General features: G+C 59.1%; 2 protein-coding genes across 4 annotated transcripts in view; one reads left to right on the forward strand and one right to left on the reverse strand.

The window, feature by feature from the left end:
• DSTN (destrin, actin depolymerizing factor) overlaps positions 1-2,189 on the forward strand; it is a 37,699-nt gene extending 35,510 nt beyond the window's left edge. Inside the window, exons 5-6 of one of the 2 annotated variants that reach the window (XR_010836668.1) lie at positions 1,024-1,191; positions 1,996-2,189. Coding sequence is in view for 1 of the 2 variants with exons in the window: in XM_059039129.2 (XP_058895112.1) it covers positions 1,024-1,133 (110 nt within the window). In the remaining variant the exon portion in view is untranslated. Of the gene's footprint in view, positions 1-1,023 lie in introns of both variants that reach the window. The other variant, XM_059039129.2, reaches the window with a different exon arrangement.
• A 3,696-nt stretch (positions 2,190-5,885) lies between these two features.
• Positions 5,886-17,973, reverse strand: part of RRBP1 (ribosome binding protein 1) — a 58,685-nt gene continuing 46,597 nt past the window's right edge. The window contains exons 9-24 of one of the 2 annotated variants that reach the window (XM_059039123.2): positions 16,992-17,161; positions 16,842-16,876; positions 14,297-14,387; positions 13,643-13,735; positions 11,839-11,931; positions 11,675-11,755; positions 11,473-11,562; positions 10,945-11,037; positions 10,517-10,588; positions 9,976-10,071; positions 9,441-9,524; positions 7,969-8,076; positions 7,356-7,439; positions 7,100-7,198; positions 6,642-6,785; positions 5,886-6,458 (exon numbers count right to left, since the gene is read on the reverse strand). In XM_059039123.2, the coding sequence (XP_058895106.1) occupies positions 6,417-6,458; positions 6,642-6,785; positions 7,100-7,198; positions 7,356-7,439; positions 7,969-8,076; positions 9,441-9,524; positions 9,976-10,071; positions 10,517-10,588; positions 10,945-11,037; positions 11,473-11,562; positions 11,675-11,755; positions 11,839-11,931; positions 13,643-13,735; positions 14,297-14,387; positions 16,842-16,876; positions 16,992-17,161 (1,475 nt within the window). In that variant the 3' untranslated portion in view covers positions 5,886-6,416. The remainder of the gene's footprint in view (positions 6,459-6,641; positions 6,786-7,099; positions 7,199-7,355; positions 7,440-7,968; positions 8,077-9,440; positions 9,525-9,975; positions 10,072-10,516; positions 10,589-10,944; positions 11,038-11,472; positions 11,563-11,674; positions 11,756-11,838; positions 11,932-13,642; positions 13,736-14,296; positions 14,388-16,841; positions 16,877-16,991; positions 17,162-17,973) is intronic. The other variant, XM_067014186.1, reaches the window with a different exon arrangement.

A 17,973-nucleotide genomic window follows, 5' to 3' on the forward strand; every position in this document is an offset into this window, starting at 1 on the left:
GCGGAACTGGTGTTTTGACCTGACCCCTTAGCTTCAGCACTGGCACAGGGCACCCCAGAGGGCATTGGAGTGGATTCCTCCTCCTCGCTCTGCGGTGCATTCCAGTAAAGGAGCTGCTCCGTGGACTTGATCTGCTGATGTGAAGGACCATCTCCCTGGTGGCTTTTTTCCTGGTGAAACCATCGCTGGCTTTCTCCAGTCAGTCCTGAGTGGTCCAGAAGCTGACTGGAGCTTAAGAAATGGTCTTAAAATTATGGAAAATCAGAAAATGCAGCTGTTTAAAAGAGAGCAGCTGATTACAGAGAAGCTACTGTATATGATTCCATAATTGAGCTCCTTTTGTGCAGTGTGGTGGTGTAATTTTTATGAGAAGGCGATCTGTAAAACATTTTACATAGTCTTCATTGTGATAGATTTCTTAGATGTATTGTGTGGTGCCACTGGAGACCTGTTTTCTAGAGCAGAAGTGATCCCATTTGTAAGTGCTCTTACTCCTCAATTCAGTTGACTAAATCAACTGTACAATCAAAACATCAAATTGATATGTTTATGTATATTTCAAAAACCAAGAAAAATTATTCCTCAACCTGCTTTTTGTTGAAATACAATGCATCTGTAGAAAAGCGTACGTGAATTATGGTTTCCTGGTTTAATGACTGCCCTGAAGCCTTCCTGGTGCCCCTCCTCACACCACTGCCCCTACTTCTTGCCCCCAGGGACACCAGTCCCCTGGCTCCTAACAGCATAAGGTAGCTCTGGCTGATTTTGTGTTATACGAGTGGAACTGTCTAGAACATACGCTATTAAGTCTGGCTTCTTGTTGTCAGCATTAGTCTGTGAGAGTTATTTGTGATGATGCATGTGGTTACAGATTACTTGTCACTGTGTGGTATTCCGTGGTTTGTATATGACACGGCTTTCCCACCCACGTTTTAACTGGTCTTTTAAAACAGTTTGATATCTTAGAGAAGTTCGTAAGCTACTGCCATAATTCTAAATAGAATTGTTGTTTTTCATCCCTAGGCATAAAACATGAATGTCAAGCAAACGGGCCAGAAGACCTCAATCGGGCTTGTATTGCTGAAAAGCTAGGTGGATCCTTAATTGTAGCTTTTGAAGGATGCCCTGTGTAGACCATCACTCGGTGCCACAAACTGAAAGCTTCCGCGTTTAATGTTATCCTTTTGCTATGTAAGTAAAGCTGATACATTTAGGCCAGGGACTCGCTGAGGGGAGCTGTCTTGTCATTTGCTAGGGTAAACTATTCTATGAACATGTGCAAATGGCCCTAAATAAATCTAAATTCTAAAGTTGTATTGGTGTGAAATTAAATTCTTACTGGCCAAATGCCTGTTTTGATTAGTTGACTTGTAAAGATTTTTGTTAAGCTCATGATTTTTAATAGTGCAGTTCACAGAACAGTCCAAGGCCACATGAAGAGAATTACTGCATCTTCATTAACCTCAGCAGTTAACTTTGTTTCTTTTGCTTAGAGAATTGGTCGTAATCTGGTTATAATTTTGGCCCAAATTCTTTTTTCTCTGTTGAGCTAAACTGAATAATGGAAAATAATTCTCCTCACGACATGTAACAGCACTAACGTACTTACTAACTACGTAAGATTCTATCAGACGTGTGGTGGAGACTGCTTAGAACCAGCACTGATCTTGCACAGCAGCACTACTTTATGCACGTAGTTGGCACACCTGCAGCTGCTCGCTGGTCTAGTCGGGAGGCTGTTCCGAGAGTGACCTTGCATCTTGGAAATCTGGAAAATGTGCAGTGTCTTGTAACAGTGAATTATAATGCAAATTTGGGCTCCAGTGTAAATCCACTTTGTTGATGAAAATGGTGAGGTGGTGGTGTATTGACAGACTGGGATACCGGGATGTCTTTAATTGTGTCTCCTTCAGAACTGTGTTGCTTCTGGTACAATAAGGTTTGGAAGAACATTATGTTTACTCTGGGGTCTGGGCAAGCTTCTTCATTTCCTAGAGTAGTTTGCCGACTGTCTGAAGCGGGGAGCAGGTGTGACGGCCGACAGCCACGGGAAGCCACGCTGAGGACACCTGGAAGTGACTGCCTTTCACGTCACAGGCGTAACACTGAACAACACAGAGATGCACAAACAGTGGAATTTAGAAGTAGTAGTACTGGCTTTATGTAATAAAGGAAGCATTTTTAATTTCTCTCTCGTGTAATTATTCATGGCTGAATTGGGGATAAAGGATTTTGCCTTCCATGTGTGGGGTTAGGTGTGGAGGTTTGGGTATTTTGGACAATTAGTGTTAAGGCCACAGCTCCCTCCTCCTCTGATTGAATGAAAAAGTTGGTATAAAAGTTGGGAGTCTTTCTCTTATTCCAAATGTTTATCCAAATGCCAGGCTTTTGTCTCCTCTCTGATTTATTTGGGAGCCAAAATAGGATACACTTTGATCAAAGTACTTCTTTTAAAATTATCTAGAAAATAGTGCTGGCTACTGGCTTACCAATAAGCTGCTTGTCATTCTTTCATCCTGAATTTGTTTTCTCTTCTGCAAAGCAGTGCTTTTAGTTGAGTGTACATTAACAGGCCTCCGAGAAGCGCTGCAGGCCCAAGACTGCCCTTTTCAAGAATCAGCTTTGTAGGTAGAACCAGGAGTCTAGACGGAGAAGAAGGTCTTTTCTGTGGCTTCACCTTGTGACATGTGGCCCCACCTGTATGAGTACCACCACTCCTCCGTGCAGGTATGTCGGGGCGGGGGGTCTGCCGTGGGGAGGGTTTCGAGCACAGGGATGTGATGTGATGTAAACAGCTCCCAGCGCTCCACTTGACTCCAGGAATTGGGAAATGCTAATAGTCACTTATATCTCTGCCTAGGGGAACTTTTGGATTCCTGAGGTTGGGGCCCAAGAATCCTGCTAACCAGCACTCCGGGTAATTCTGCTGCAAAATTAGAGTTTTGAGACCTCAGCTGACATTGGTGAGGAATAAAACCACAGGTATTCTCTGCTTTCAACACATTTACACTTTTATAAGTGTTAACACATTGCAGAAGTGTGTGTGGAAAGCTGAGTTAGGGTTCATTTAATCATTACTCTTTTGTCCCAAGGAAGAAGCAAATAAAGCCACTGCTAACATTAGTTCAGAGCTTGACTGTAAAGTTTGTTACTCAGAGAATATTAATCTCTAAGAAAATAGTGAACACAGTGACTCAATAAGATTAGGCTTAGTCGAGTGGTTTCCTTTTTTTAGAACTCCTCAGAGTGCTGGCTGGTCCACACACAGAAGTGCAGCTTCTGTTTCTTCACCAGTTCGTGCCCTTTGGACTGTCAGAGCCTGGATATGCCCAAGGGCAGACTCATCACTTTGTCATGACTTGGGGGCACTTCTGAAATGTGCAAACAGTCTTTAGACCAAGTTCCAGCCGGGCTGCAGCTGGAAGAAGGGTCACTGCATGGTTGGCTGGAGGGACAGCAGGAGGGGACTTAGTCTGTAGTAGCCAGTCCAGAGAGGTAAAGTAATTTGTCTAAGGTCACACAGCTCATGGGCGGCACAGCTGGACAGCTCAGGTCTCGTTTTATGGTCCTAAGCTATTCCCATCACGCCCCTGGCGAGTTCTTCACTTCTAAAATCTGGAGTTCTGAGATTTTGTTCGATTTAGGGCGGGAAGGAAAACAACTCTTCTTTTGGGTTTTGAGTCCTTTTGGCCCCAAACCTGCAGGAAGCTCAAAGAGAAGGCGTTTGTGGAGTGTCTGGTGGCTTCTAGGATCTTGTGTCTTTGCTGCCTGCAGGCCAGGCATCCCGGTGTTTGTGCATTTTATTGACCCTCATGCAGAGGTGACTGGAGGAAGCTAGTCCAGAAAGCTGCCACCACCGTGACGGGGCTTCTGGGTCTGGAGGGGATGTTGATGGGCCTCGTGACCCTGAGCTTCAGGTCAACCCGGGAGCCTCTGCAGGGGAACTTTGGACCAGATGCTGTCAGAGTGCCCAGCTCTCCTGTCGGGGCCTGAGACACTGGCCAGGTCTGTGAGGGCAGCTTCTCCCCGCCCCCCCCAGCCCGAGGGTGGGACCTGGCCCAGGGATGGTGAGGCCCGTGGGCTCCCCCTGCTGGCCAGCCGGGAGCTGCTGCTGAGCCTCAGGGCAGGGGTGGGGGTGGGGGGCTCACCCTGCCCTGAGCTGCCTCATCTCCACAGGTGGATGTTGGGCCCCACCAGGCGGTCTGAGGACAGAGCCCAAAGGCAGCAGCTCGGCATCCCCAGGGTCTCCTGTGGCTTCCTTCCCGGAAGTGACCCATTCCTGTGCCTTCAGGGGGCTTCTGCCCAGCGACAGGGTCATCAGTTCTGCAGCTGGTGTGGTGAGGGAGGGGAGCTTAGTGGAAACGCAGGCTCCTGGGCTCACGGTGGCCGCTCTTGATGCCAGAGACCTGGTTTGGAGCATGAGGCCGGCCTGTTTCCCACCAGAAAACGGCCCCAAACCCCCACCTTTGCGTGAAGGTCCCTGGGTGCCAGAGGGTGAGTCGTGAGCCGGCCGTGGGCTCCATGCTCACAAACCTCCCCAGGCCTCCTGACCTTGGCTGGTGTTAGAGGCGGGCCTGAAGCCTGCTCAGCCTTTCACCAGGTGAGCCACTCTCACTTCTGCAGGGTTCTTTGCAGGATAGGGGAGGATCCCCTCCCACGGGCACTTAAAGATGTCACGTGAGAGCTGAGCCTGTGGGCAGGCCTGTGGCCGGGTCAGGTGTCATCAGTCACTTCTGCTTGGGCTCCTGGCCAGAAACTGTGTCCTACGTCCCGTGGGCTCCCTCTCCACCTTAGCCCCCTGCAGGGTTCAGGGAGGGGCATGACTGTCCCCCTCAGTGGCTCCCAGTGCCCCCGTCTAACCCCTTGACTTCATGACCTGGCTACACAGGGCCCTCCCAGACACTCACCCTGTGTGCCTCTGCACCACTGTCCCCTTGGCCTTGACCCCTCCTCCTTCCTGACAGCACCTCTATGCTGAACTCCGGCTTTTCCGCTCACATCTCTGGGGAACCATCCCAGAGTTTCCAGCACCCTTATCCCAACACAGTTGCAACATACAAGTGCCACATAGCAGGGCCAGGTGGCCCGCGTACCAAGTGCCCTGAAAGCCAGGCCCAGGTCTTGGTTGTGCAGACTGAGATCAGCACTGCCTGCCCTCTGGCAGTGGCTTGCGTGGGGCCTGGGGCAGCACCCTGATTTTTCCCTCCCCAAGGTCCCGAGGCTCCTGTGACAGCCACCGGAGAGAGGAGTCAAACCCAGCACTGCAATGCGTGGGATGCAGAGCTTCTCAAGCAGGTGGTGAGACCCCAGTACTCAGCTGCTTTCCCTGGAAGCACCACCCTCCCTTCCATTTGGTTGTAACTGCAGTCTAAGTTCAGCCCATCAGACCCCTCTCCCAGGATTATGGGTCCTGGAATTGAGCTGAAAGTACCAGCAAGACCCCCGGGGTTGCTCTGATTCACCTTCTGTTCCTAGGTGGATGCAAATGCTCTCCTGTCACCCTGCCCTGTAAATCCATTTATTTTCGCTTAAGCCCCAGGTTCCTTACAAAGCTCCTGACACACCTCCTGACCAAAGATTCTGTGGGCCCCTCAGAACACAGTGGGTCCGAGGATCACCCCAAGTTCAGCTGGCTGCCCACCCCGGCCCTGGGCCAGTCCTCTTGCAGCGTGGATGTTTGCCCAGGTCTGTGCTCATCCCTGGAACTCACTTCACATGACAGCCTAGGCTGCCCACAGCCCTGCTAGGGAACCGCCTCAGTTCCTCAGGGTGGGGGCCCACAGGGCATCTGGCCACCAGGTGTCACAGGCCCTGCTCCCTCATCCTGCCCGGTGGGAGCTGGGGCCCGGGTGGGGAAAGCGCGGGGGGACCAGAAACCACACTCATTCTCTCCCAAAGTGCCGGGCGACACGCGGGTTTTAATGGCATCAACACCCAGGAGGTCACACGTCAGTCAGTTGTGGTGGCAACTTCTTCCAGGGGTGAGAACTGCTGCCTCGCTGGGCTGTGACCCTAGTCTGCGCTGCAGCCTCCAGGACTCACCACCCGGACTGCCCACGGCCCGACCGCCAACCCCACAAAAGACAACAATTGCACTGATCGATTGACATACACACCCCAAGGTCCCGGCCCCCTAGCACACACCCGGGTCTGTCACAGCTGCTGAGGGCTTTGGCGTCTGCTGGCCGGTGGTCCAGGGCTGGTCCTAGGGAATAGTGTTTCTCGAATGTGACAAAGATTCTTTTACAAACTGGGGTCTGGAAGAGCTACTTCTGGTGCTAAGAGACTCCCGTCTCTATGGCTTCTCAGAGCTACCCAAGTTGGGCCCAGATAACGCTGTGTTGGTTTGTTTATTGGTCAGGAATGTGTAAGGCATTTTGGTAAGTTGAACAGTGACTTCTTTTTCTGCAGGAAGCTCAGACAGAGGTTCCCTCCTTGGAGCTGCTGCTGCCGGCCTCCTGTGAACAGAGGGCAGGGGAGGGGCAGGCTGGGCCTAGGGGCCTCGTCCCTACACCACCCTACCTACCACCTACCACCTTGAGAGGCCCCTGGGGCTGGAGGAGCCGCCCGTGGGCAGCTTTCAGGCATTCCGGGGCACCCAGCCCTGCCCAACCCCGAAGGGGGTGGCCGGTGGCACTCACTGGTCCGTCCAGCTGCTCCTGCAGCTTCTTCACCGTGTCTTTCTCCTTTGCCAGCTGCTCCTGGGTCGTCTTCAAAAGCTCCTGTAGTTTGGTGGCAGCGCATCCCAGGTCACTGGTTAATTTCTTCTCCTTTTCTAGTCTCTCCTGTGGGTCAAAGGATTGAAGGGGATCAGCCTTCATGTGACGCACAGCAGGAAGGCCACCTGGCTGCGCCTGTGGGGCCGAGGGTTTGAGGACGCGGCCTCTGGGTCACAGTGCTGTGCTTCAGGGTCGGGCACTGGCTGCTGAGCACCTGCCCTGTGGCCAGGGTGACGGAGCTCAGTTTCAGTTCTACTTGATTTAAATCGTCACACTGGTGGCCTCCAGCTGTGACACTGGAGACTTAGGGATCCCCCCGACCTCGCCAACCTCCAAATTAGGCTGGACGCTGCCCAAGGGGCCTCCGGGGAACCTTGTACCTTGAGCCGTGTGGCCTCCTCCGCCTCTGAGGACCCAAGGGCACTGGTGCAGCGGAGCTTCTCCAACTCCCCCTGTAGACGACTCGACACGAGCTGAGCCTGGATAGAGCGGGGCGGCAGGTCAGGCCCCACGTGGACAGGAGGTGGGTGACGATGGCGCAGCGATACCCCCTGGGGCGGGACGCAGCTCGACCCCCCCAGACCCGCCACCCTGACCCTGACCCAGAGAAGCTCTGTCGAAGCCGGGCAGCCTGACCTCCTCGAACTCGGCCGCAAGCTTCTGCCGCTGTGTCTGTTCGTCCTCCAGGATGGCTTCCGTCCGCTCCAGCTGCATCTTCAGCTGCGTGCAAACAAGCAAACATGCTCGGAACCTGGGGGGGGGACCCTCCTGGGCGCCCAGGGCTCCGGGCAGCCTCAGGCATGGGGCCACATCTTATGGCTGTGCCCAGGGCCCCCTCGACCCTGCCCTGCCTGGGACGACCGAGCGGGGAGGCCCATGTGCCTGAAGCCCCCCCTGGGGGAGGCAGGGCCCCAACCCCTGGGGACGGAAGCTGGTATGGCTGAGAAGAGACGCGGACACAGCCCCTCTGCTGAGACCCCAGGACAGAGAAGCCTAGGCTCCCGCACAAGCCCTGTTGGCATTCCCACCCCGGCAAGGCTCTGGGTAGCCGCCGTCCGGATCGGGACCGGAGGGCAAGGACCCCACCAGTGATGCCCCAGCCCCCCACCCGCCTCCCTCTCTGGTATCCTGAGTCGGGCATCTGGGCAGTAGGGCCGGGAGCTCCGAGTGACCGGAGTTTACCCAGAGCAGAGGCTGCCGTCCCTGGCGGTCAGTGACGGACACCTGGGGACGGGCTCACCACCCTAACCTCGATGGGGTCCTGCTCCGCTGAGGGGGCCTCTGGGGGGACAGCCGGGGACCCGGCTACATCACCATCCTCTACGTGGCTCTTCATCTCACTCAACTGCTGCCTGACCTGGAACAGGGAGGGTGGGTTTGTGCCTGACATAGCTGGATGCACGCCCACAGGAGGACGGCAGGTGCTCTCAGTAGCCAAAGCCCACGGGGGCCTGCTCTGACAACTGCAGCCTGTGTTGGCTCCCATGCAGGTTCCCTGGGGCAGGACAGCCAGCACCACGAGCCCTCACCCGAGCCAACCTGTGGCCGAGGAGCCCGCAATGGGCCCGGGCTGACCCCACGCGCATGCTCCATGGCAAGGCCAGCGGCACGGAGCCCCCCACGCCAGGAGCCAGGTGACCCCCCACCCCCCAAAGGACGCGGTATGCGCGGGGCTATAGAATCAAGAACGGCAGCTGGCCGGTGGGCTCGGTGCAGACACTGCTGCCTGCCTCCCGCTTCTCCTGGATGTGGTCCCCAGTCAGGGCCTTTTGTGGGGTCCCCGACGAGCTGACACTCTTACCTCATAAGGTCCCCTCACCCCTGAGCTCCACTGCCAGAGGCCCTAAGCCCCAGACCACTGAGCCTCAAATCTGAAGGGGCAGCAGTGTCACCCACAAAGCTCGGGTGAAGCTTCCCAGCGGGGCTCTGGGGGGGCCCCTGACAGAGCCACCCCAAGTGTGTGGGGCCTGACCCTCCAAGTCCTTTCCTCCTGCCAACAGCCCCAAAGGTCGACAGCAGACCGCAGAGGCCAGTGACGAGGAGAAACTTGGGGCGTGTCCTCTGCATGTGGCCCAGGCCGGCCTGGCTTGGACATGGCTTTGGAGAGTGGCCCTCAGACTCAGCACCTGCCCTCGGGGGCGATGGTCCCCGGTCAGGCCCAGACCGGACGGGGCACCCGGGGAGCCAGAGCATGCACCCAGCGAGGGGGCTGCTTGGTGGATGCTGTTTTGGGAACGCCAGCCCCTCACAGGCCTGGTACTGGAACCAGTGGCGCCCCCCCCCCCCCCACTACAAGGCCAGGCTGACATGGCCAAGGAGCGGGGACCAGAGTCACACATCAAGGCTGAAAACCGGAAGAACCAGAGGCCCTTGTGTGGCTGGGAGCTCCGCGCGGCTGCGGACGGGCCACCTGGTACCACCCAGCGTGGAGCAGGCCGCCCTGCACACCGCAGATCTGACTGAACTGACCTGAGCCACCGCTGGGTGAGGGAGGACCCTAGTCCCACAGAAGGCCACGGGGCAGACCCCCCCCCCAAAGCCCCCAGCACAGACCTGGAGCCCCGTGGTCCCAGCAGCCACAGGCCCAGTGTGCAGCATGGAGCAAACGTGAGGGGCTGTCCACACCGGGCCCAACCACAGACCGGCGCATGTCCCCTTTGATAAGACGCAGAAACACACACCCGACCCCAGGGCACATGCCGGCCACACCAGTTCGCTCACCAGGGCAAGCTCGTCGCTTTGTTTCTGGGCTTCACTCTTGGCTGCATCCAGCTGAGACTGAGATTCTAATAAAAGCTGCCTCAACTTAGACAGAAAACAGACCCGAGTGGTGGGAGAAAAGGAGAGAGAGAGTCAGTTCCGGTGAGTCAGCACCTCACACCCAACCAAGCACATCCACAAATGCCACCCAGAGGGCCTGCGGGGCGTGGGGGAGGGGTGGGTGCAGGCCCCCCGGGAACTTATGCTCTTTTTTGAAGACGGAGGAAGGATCGTGTTCCGTACACGCCTTCATAAATGTTTGTGGATTGGCTTTTGCAAAGGGAGGCCAGAAGTCAGAGATCGAACCAGGATCGGGGGTGCCAGGCTTGTGCTCTCTGCTACCCGAATCAGAAAACACTGTCAGATTTAAATGCCTTCTCCGCAGAGATGGTGTCTCCACAGCGGGTAGAGAGATCCTCTCGCTGCCAGGCTAACCTGGCTGCCCCCTGACCTGGCCGTGGGGCCCCCACCAGCCCACCCGCACTGGGACACTCACCCCTGCCACCTCCGTGGCGTAGTTCTGGCACTCAGCGCTCGCGGCCGCCATGTGCTTCTCCAGCTCGGCCTCCAGATGTGACGTGTGCTCCCTCACCTGGACATGACACACATCAGGAGCCTCGAGCCGGCCAGCGGGAGGGCACGGGCCACGGGGACAGGGCGCTGGAGCCACCAGGCCCTGGGACAAGGGCTGAGAGGGGCCCCCGTGGCCTAATGGCTACGAGCCAACTGAGGCCATGCAGGGGTGTGCCCCCCAGGCCAAACACCTCCTGAAGAGGCACCCTGGGGCCGCACGTGTTCTCAGACCTCAGCAACTTTTAGATTTACTTGCAAGGAGGGTGCGGAGTGTGGCGGGGCCACCCGGCAACCCTCCCATGGTTCATGAGGCCACAGCAGAAGCCATGGTGCACCAGGGCCCAGCCACCCCGAGGTCGTAACGGCTCATTAAGGACAAGCAGGGACGCACGGTCGGGGAAGGAAAGCTGCTAGAGGAGCCTCTGTAGCAGGATGGCAGCCCTCCGGACAGCGGCCACACGCACCTGATCAGCACTTTCAAGTTCCCCTTTCAGCTTCCCAACAGTCTCTTCGAGATGCTTCACTGTGACCCGCGACTACAAAGCAAGAAGGGGGAGCGCCGTCAAGCACGAGCCCCGGGGGTCCGTCCTGGGATGCACCCCACCTCCCGGGAAGCCCTGTGGTGCCCTCGCCCCCCCCACCCCCAGGTATGACCAGCAGCCTCCTTCCTGGGGGTGGGGCTGGGGGGGGGGTCTCCTTGAGACCAGGACTCAGTTGGTGGTCATTCCGCAATGACACTTTATGTGGCATCACCAAAACCCAGCAAACGTGACTCCCAAGTGACCCAGATAACCCCGTGGGCGTTCCCCCCAGATTGTATGGCATTCTGAGGGAGTGGAGTTTGGGTTCTGAGGGAAGGTGGGCCCTGGGGAGACTGGGGGCCGTCCCGTACCTTCTGGAGCTCCTCCTCCGTGGCGCTCACCCGGGCATTCCACACCTGCTCCTCCTCCTCCACGCTCTTCTGCAGGGCTTTGAGCATGGCCTCCTGCGGGGACGGCACTGAGCAGGGCCTGGAGGCCCCCCCACACACACACCCGTGGCTGCTCCCAATCCCCCTCAACCACCCAGCTCGGATCCCAGTGCGGCTGGCTGTGCGGGAGGAGGGGGTACAGTTCTGGAGGGGGGACCCCAGCTGGTGTGTGAACAAGGTTGTCAGGACTCTCGTCTCCGGTGGGTTTGCACCAGGTGGGCCTCAGCGGCCCGGGACAGGGAACCCAGGACCGGCCATTGCAGAGGGAGGCTGAGCGAGCGTGGCCCCTGGAGTCACGGGAAAGCGGATTCAAGTTGAACGCTGCCCTATGCCTTCCCAGACTGTGCCCCAGACCTTCAACTGGAGCTCACCCCCTTCACCATTCAGCCAAAGAAACTGGGCCCAGAGAGAGGCAGTGACTCGCCCAAGGTCACAGAGCCCAGGCCTCACCGTCTCGGCCAGGATGCTGCGGTACTGGTCGCACTCGGCCTGGAGGCTGCTCTGCGTTTCCTCCGCCTCCCTCAGCTTGGCAGCCAGGTCCTGAGAGCGGAGGGCAGGACAGGGGCCTGCTGAGCCAAAACCCAATGGCTGGCTCCAGGCACCCTCCATCCCGTGGACAGGGCAGGGCGTGAGTGACAGCGGCTGCGCTCACCGGGGGCTCCGTGTTCGCTGGTGGCTGCTTCAGCAGCTCTGGGCCTTTCTCTTTGAGCTCCTGCAGCCACTCGACATAATTCTGTGACAAAAACATTCAAGGTCAGGCGGGACGTGCCCCCCCCACCCCCACAAGGGTCCCCCAGGAGCTGCCTCCCCTCCTACCTGGTGGGCGGGGGCAGAGAGGCCCGGGAGCAGGGCCAGCAGGGCCTCCCTGGTCTGGGCCTCCGTCAGGCTGAGCTGCTTCTCGGACTCCTCCTGCAGGCGGGGCGCGTGGGGCGTGAGGGTGGTCGGCCACAGAGCTTAGGGCAGCCACTGGGGTTTCACCCCAGGAACATGTCCTCAGCCCTTCAGGGGAGGGACAAGGATCGGAGACCAATGGTGGCTCCGTGGGGCCAGCTGGGCAGGGGTGTGTCTAACCTCAGCAATCAAGTTCTGGCCACCCCACCCCAGGCCTGGCCAACTTTAAACAAACTCAGCTCTAAGGAAGGGGGATGGCAGCACCCCCTACGGGACGTGCAGGTTCGCGGACACCTCCCAGCAGACACTCAGGCTCAGGTTTTCTTTCTGAGCGTGGGCATATTGGGGGCGGGGAGCGCAGAGAAGAGGTGCGGCCACCAGGGTCAGGAGCTCTTGCAACCCTGTGGGCGGGAGGATCAGGGCTCCCAGCAGGTCAGGGTCTCAGCTCTCCAGAAGCTCCTGGGACCCCTACTGCAGCCGTGCTGGCCAGAGACCCCTCCATCCTCCCGATGCTCCCCTTCAACACAAGAAAAAGGAGCCCAAGAAAGAGGGAAGGAGCCATAAGCAAAGCCGAGAAGGACTGCACTGTCCCTGGGGACAGATAACCCCTCCCCGTGCCCTGAGGGCAGGGGGGCGGTGCAGGAGATTTCTGGCTGCAAGTCCCACCTGGTCACCCTTTCCCAGCAGGCTAAGCCTGCTGCCTGCCCCTCAGGGCCCGAGACCTGGAGCAGCATTAGGAGCTCCTGGACTAGAGCCGGGAGTGAGGCTCTGTATGGGATTTGGGGCCGAGGTGGGGTGGGGGGGGTGTGGCTGGCAGATGGATGCCCAGCCTGACCACAGCACCACATGCCTGGATTGAGTCTCAGAAGCCGACCCTTCTCGCTCACCCGCTGATCCGTGGCTGGCTGTGGGCCCCAGACCTCGTGACCACCATTCAGGTGCCCGGGTCGTGGGAGTCCAAGCAAGGGCCGAGGACCCAGAGGCCAGCTCCCTGTCTTTATCTGGTTGTGTGACCACCAACAAGTCAGGTGACATCTCTGGTCACAGCTTCTGCATTTGCCACAGAAAGGCCAGACAGGCGCCCAGGTCACTTCTGGGGAGTCTAAGTGTAGCTCCACAGGGCTCCCCAGCTCTGCCTCGCGGAGGCCTCATCTGACCCACCCTCAGGCTTCCCAGGAGGCTTGTGAAAGTTGCTGCAAAGCTCATGATAACAGAACAGACATTAATTCTGCACTGGCGGGGGGAGGGAGAGTGAGGGCAGGCCTGGCCAAAGTCGGTGGTGAGGCCCCGCCTGCTCCTGCTGCAGCTGCAGACCATGTCCCGGCGAGGGCCCTGGACACCGACCCACCCATGCTCCCCCGACCTGGGCCCGAGGGCTTGCTACTAAAGACTGTCCTTCTCCCAAAGCTCAATCACGGACCCCTGGGCCAGGACCGCAGGGGGCCTGAGAAAGCAGACAAACATCAGGGGAGAATAACACAAGCGAAGTCCATGAACAGACCCATCTCGGGGCCCCCATGGCCTCCGAGGGCAAAAGGCCGAGCTGAGAAGCAGGAGACAAGGGCTCACTGCTCCCCACATCTCGGGGAGAAGTGCGCGGCAGGAGGGCAGGAGGGCGGGCAGGAATATGCAGTGGCCGGGCCCTGGGTGGACTTCTGAGATGCCCTGAGGCTGGGGCTTCCCTGCATGCAGTCTATGTGATCTGCTGAGCTGCTAGGCTGACGCTGACCTTGGCCTGGGTCAGGGACCGCAGCTTCTCCTCACAGCCCCTCTCGGCCGAGGCCAGAGCCTCCATCGCCTTCCAGTTCTTCTCTCGGAGGTCCTGGGAGGAGAGGGGAGACGGTCAACAGCCAGGCTGGTCTCCGCCGGGCAGGCGAGCCCTCTCCGACCCGTCTCTGGACCTCACAGGCCACCCCGGGCAGCACTGGCGCCAGGCTGCTCTCGGGTGGCCGGGGCCTGCGGGGGCCTTTCAGGGAGACTCGTCTGCAGGCGGCGGGGATCTGCTGGCTCTTCACTGGGAAGAGTGTCAGCCACAAAATGGCCAGCTATGGCCCAGCCAGGCCCAGGGAGGCACGGCGTGTGTATGTGTGTGTGTGTGTGTGGTGGTTGGGGGTCCGGGGGGACAGCCCAGGTCGGGGGGACGCAGCCGAGGCTCCCAAGCGCCCACCGCAGAGCAGGCGCCCTACAGCCCCCTCCTCACGCCAGGTGACCACATGACCGAGGTGACCACGTGACCAAGCCGACCCAGTGGGAGTCAGGACCCCCAAGCCCCCCTACAGGAGTCAGGACCCCCAAGCCCCCCTACAGGGAGCAGCCGGACGGGACAAGGAGAGGCCCCGAGCCCCCTCCCCATCCACACGGCAGGCGGCCCCTCAACACTCACATTGTTCTTCACTTTCTGCTGCTCAACTGCCTCCTTGAGCTCCGTGGCCTCCTTCTCCAGACACCACACCTGCGACTCCAGCTCCATGAGGCTGAGGGGGGATGGCGGCATCACTGCCGGGCTCCAAGGGCCCACGGCTCCCATAGGCCCCATCTCGGGGCCCCTTCCTCTGCCCTGGAACACCCGTGGGGCCTGGGGCTGCGGTCAGTCCCCTCCCCAAGCCGGCACAGGCTTCAGGGGAGCCTCAGCAGCCACCGTAGCCCCTCCTCTGAGGGCTGGGGGCCCAGAGGCCAGCGGAGTCCCACTTGGGGACACTGGCTGCGGGGATGGCAGTGGTCAGAGCTGCCACAACGGCCAGCGTGGGGACATGCCCCGGAGAGCCAGGTTTTCAGATGCTCTTTCTTCTGGTGAACTGAGCCTGGTCCCACTCTGTCCCGCAGCACGCGTCGGCTGGCCCTTCCCTGCAGCCACGGTTGCCCTCAGCCTCCTCGGAGGATGCCGGGGCCGGAGGCTTGGGTGGCACTGTGGCCTGCACACCCATCAAGTGCATCCCTGCTCTCAGCGCTGGGACCGTCCTGTGTCCAAAACGTAACTCTGCTGAGACCCGAAGGCTCCCCCTCAGTCCTGCGCCCGGGCTCCAGGGAATCAGCCCAAGACGACCCCGGATGCGTGCGGCTGGCAGGTTGGGGGGGGGGGGAGTCATCTTTTCACACTTCTCTCTGGACTCTAGGCCCTGCGGCTCCGTCCACCCCATCACCCGGAAAGCGAGGGGTGGACGCTCTAGAACTGCTCTGGCTGTTCTGAGGAAGACGCTTCCAATGGACACTTAATACGTCACCTTCTGCGTTAAGATTTAGGACAGGGAAGCCCCGGGGTTGCACAAAAGCTGACATCTAGAAGCCGCCAATGCCAACTTGAAGCAGCACAAGCAGGGCCCCTCTGGGAGCAGGAGGAAGCTCGTCTGAGGATGCCCGTGGTGGGGGACACGTTCTTATTTCTCACCGTGGGCCGGCAGGGCAGTACGCCACGCTAAGGAGGAGCATGAGGGCCAAACAACCTCAGGGAGGCTGTGCATGCTGCCCGCCCTGACGCCCCCAAGCACCATCTCATTTTCATTGTAAGTACCGTTTGCACATGGCCTTGAAGACGGCTGTCGACTTCTTGGATGTTGGTTTCAGGCCACAGAACCTGACCCCACCCTCAAAGCTCCACTGGGACCCCTCGCAGCTTCTCCTCAAGCTGCTGGCCCTCTGCACCAGTGCTGCCCCCCCCCCACACCCCTGCAAGAGCATCCCCCAAAGCACGAGGCCCCGAGGAAGAAGGCACTGCAGGCCGGTGGCAAGGACATGCTGACAGTCACCCCCTTGGTAGCTACTCCCTGAGTTCCAGAACATCTGGGGCCGGATCACTCATCTCCACCCCAGAACACGATGGCCTGGCCTAGACACAACTTCCAAATAAACAGTCTGAGAAGGAAATTTAAAAAAATCCTAATTCTGCCAAACATCTACATGATGCAAAAAGCTAGAATCAACCCTGCTTGCAACATGACTTAGGTAACTAGTACTTAGCTGTGCAGTCCGAGAATCTGATCTTAAAATACAAGAAGCAAAATGCTAAACAGACACAACCTCTCTACCCCGGCAAGTACCATGAGAAACAAAGTTTGCCCAAAGCTTTCTCGAAAGGTGCACGGAGAGGGTTTGCTTCTGAGTCTCCAGCAAGGTGTTTTGGGGCCTCCGTGAGGCCGGCTTCCTTCCCCAGCCGCCAAACCTGAGCCCAAGGCCACGGAACATGGTCCGTGGCCTGGGGAGGCACTGGGGAGGGGACTCACTGGCAGCAACAGCCGCAACAAGGAAGGTTGGTCAGTGGACGACCCGGGACATGACCAACCACCTGCACATGTCACCCCACGTGGCGGCCCTGGGGACCCCCAGCCACAGCAGCCAGGACCACCCCCTGAGCTCATGGGCATCTGCTGAGGGACACACACCCGGAGCCAACGGTCCTAGGACTTCCAGCCCCCTGGCTTGAGGAGCCCACCAGGTCTTAGCAACAGCAAACACACAGTCCGAGCAGGCCTGGGGCTGGGCCACTGAAGTTACCCGGCATCAACCCTGTGACCTGGTCAGCTGTGAACCGCACCGCATCCCAGATCTGTGCCAAAGCCTGGGCAGCCTCCCGGGTTCTCCACTCTGGGCACATAACCACTTTCCCATTTGGGTTGCGACTTCAGCCCCTAAATTCCCTCACCCCGTGGACATGGAGAGAACACCCTGACCCGCTGGTCCTTCCCGGGGAGAGAAGGATGGATGAATGCATGGATGGACGGATGGATAGCAAGAGGCCCACCCCCCTGCCGAGGCACAGCCACTCTCCCCACAGCCTCGCTCCTCGAGGCAGGAGCTCCCTGTAAGGTGCCCTCTCCCCTGCCCAGCCTGTCCTGGTCCTCGAGGTCACTGGAGGGATGGGGAAAGGCAAGACCTCTCAGAGGGCTCCTCCCTGGGACCCCCGCACCCAGGCCACGGCCCCTGCCTCCTCTTACCGGGCCTGCTGCTGGTCGGCCTCCTCTCGGCTGGCCTGGAATGAGAGACAGAGCCCTGCAGTCACCACGAGACCACCTCGCACGACAAGTCATCAGGGCAGGGCCCCTGTGGGGTGGGTGGGGACGCTCCCGGGAGGAGGTGCAGCTGACCTGGGTGTCCCGGGCCTGGCTCGCCTCCAGCAGGGCCTCGATGGAGCGGATCCTCTCCGTGAGCTGCGAGGTTTGCGCCTTGGCCTCATCCAGCTGCCCGTGGACACTGCTCAGCTCCTCACACTTGCGCCTCACCTCAGCCTCGGAGGACTGCAGCTGGCCGTGCAGCTCTGTGGGGGGGTAGGCCGGCGGGTTGCGGGGTGCGGGGAAGGCCGGCACGGATGCCCCATGCTGCCCAGTGCACGCCCACAGGCTTCCAGGCACTCCCCTGACCCCTGGGTGTCCCGTTAGCTGGTGGAGAAAGTCACAGCCTGGCTTCCTTCTCAAGGACTCGCTAGGGCAGAACAGAACGCCCCCCGATCACTCAGGAAAAGATGGAAAACTGAATGGGCTCCTGTTGCCGTTTCTAAAACCTTGCTCTCTGGGAGATGGGCTCATGTCGCTGAGACCAGGGGGAGGGGGAGCGCCTCAGCATCTCCTCCCTCGGTGACCTCCGCTAAGCCCCACCACGGCTCTGAAAGTCCTCCACGTGTGTCTGACACCAAACGGCAGCCCGGCCCTGGTCTCCTCACCGAGCCCGGGCTCAGACACCGGCCACGTCCACACGCAGCTCTGCTCAGGCCTCCTGGTCCCCTCGCTGCGGCTGTTTTGCTTTCCTGTGCCCCCACCTCTCACTCATCTACCAGGCCTGTGGATCCAACGTCCACTGCCTGCCGAATCCACCAGCGCCTCCGTGGCTGCCTGGGCCCAGCCCAGGTGCCTTTGGTCCGATGACTGCAAGGCCCCATCCCTGGTCCCCACCTGTAGCCAGAGCATCCAGAAGTGCAGATGGGATCCCCCGCCAGCCCTACCCACGCTCCCAGCCCCCTCATCACTCCACACGGCCCCTGAACTCTTCAAAGGAGGGTCACCCGGCCCTGCCCATCTACCCCACACTAGCCACTTCCTTCTTTCCAGTCTCGCTTGCTGACCTGCATCTGTT

This window comes from Kogia breviceps, chromosome 14 (assembly GCF_026419965.1).
Source record: "Kogia breviceps isolate mKogBre1 chromosome 14, mKogBre1 haplotype 1, whole genome shotgun sequence".
Lineage (NCBI taxonomy): Eukaryota > Metazoa > Chordata > Mammalia > Artiodactyla > Physeteridae > Kogia > Kogia breviceps.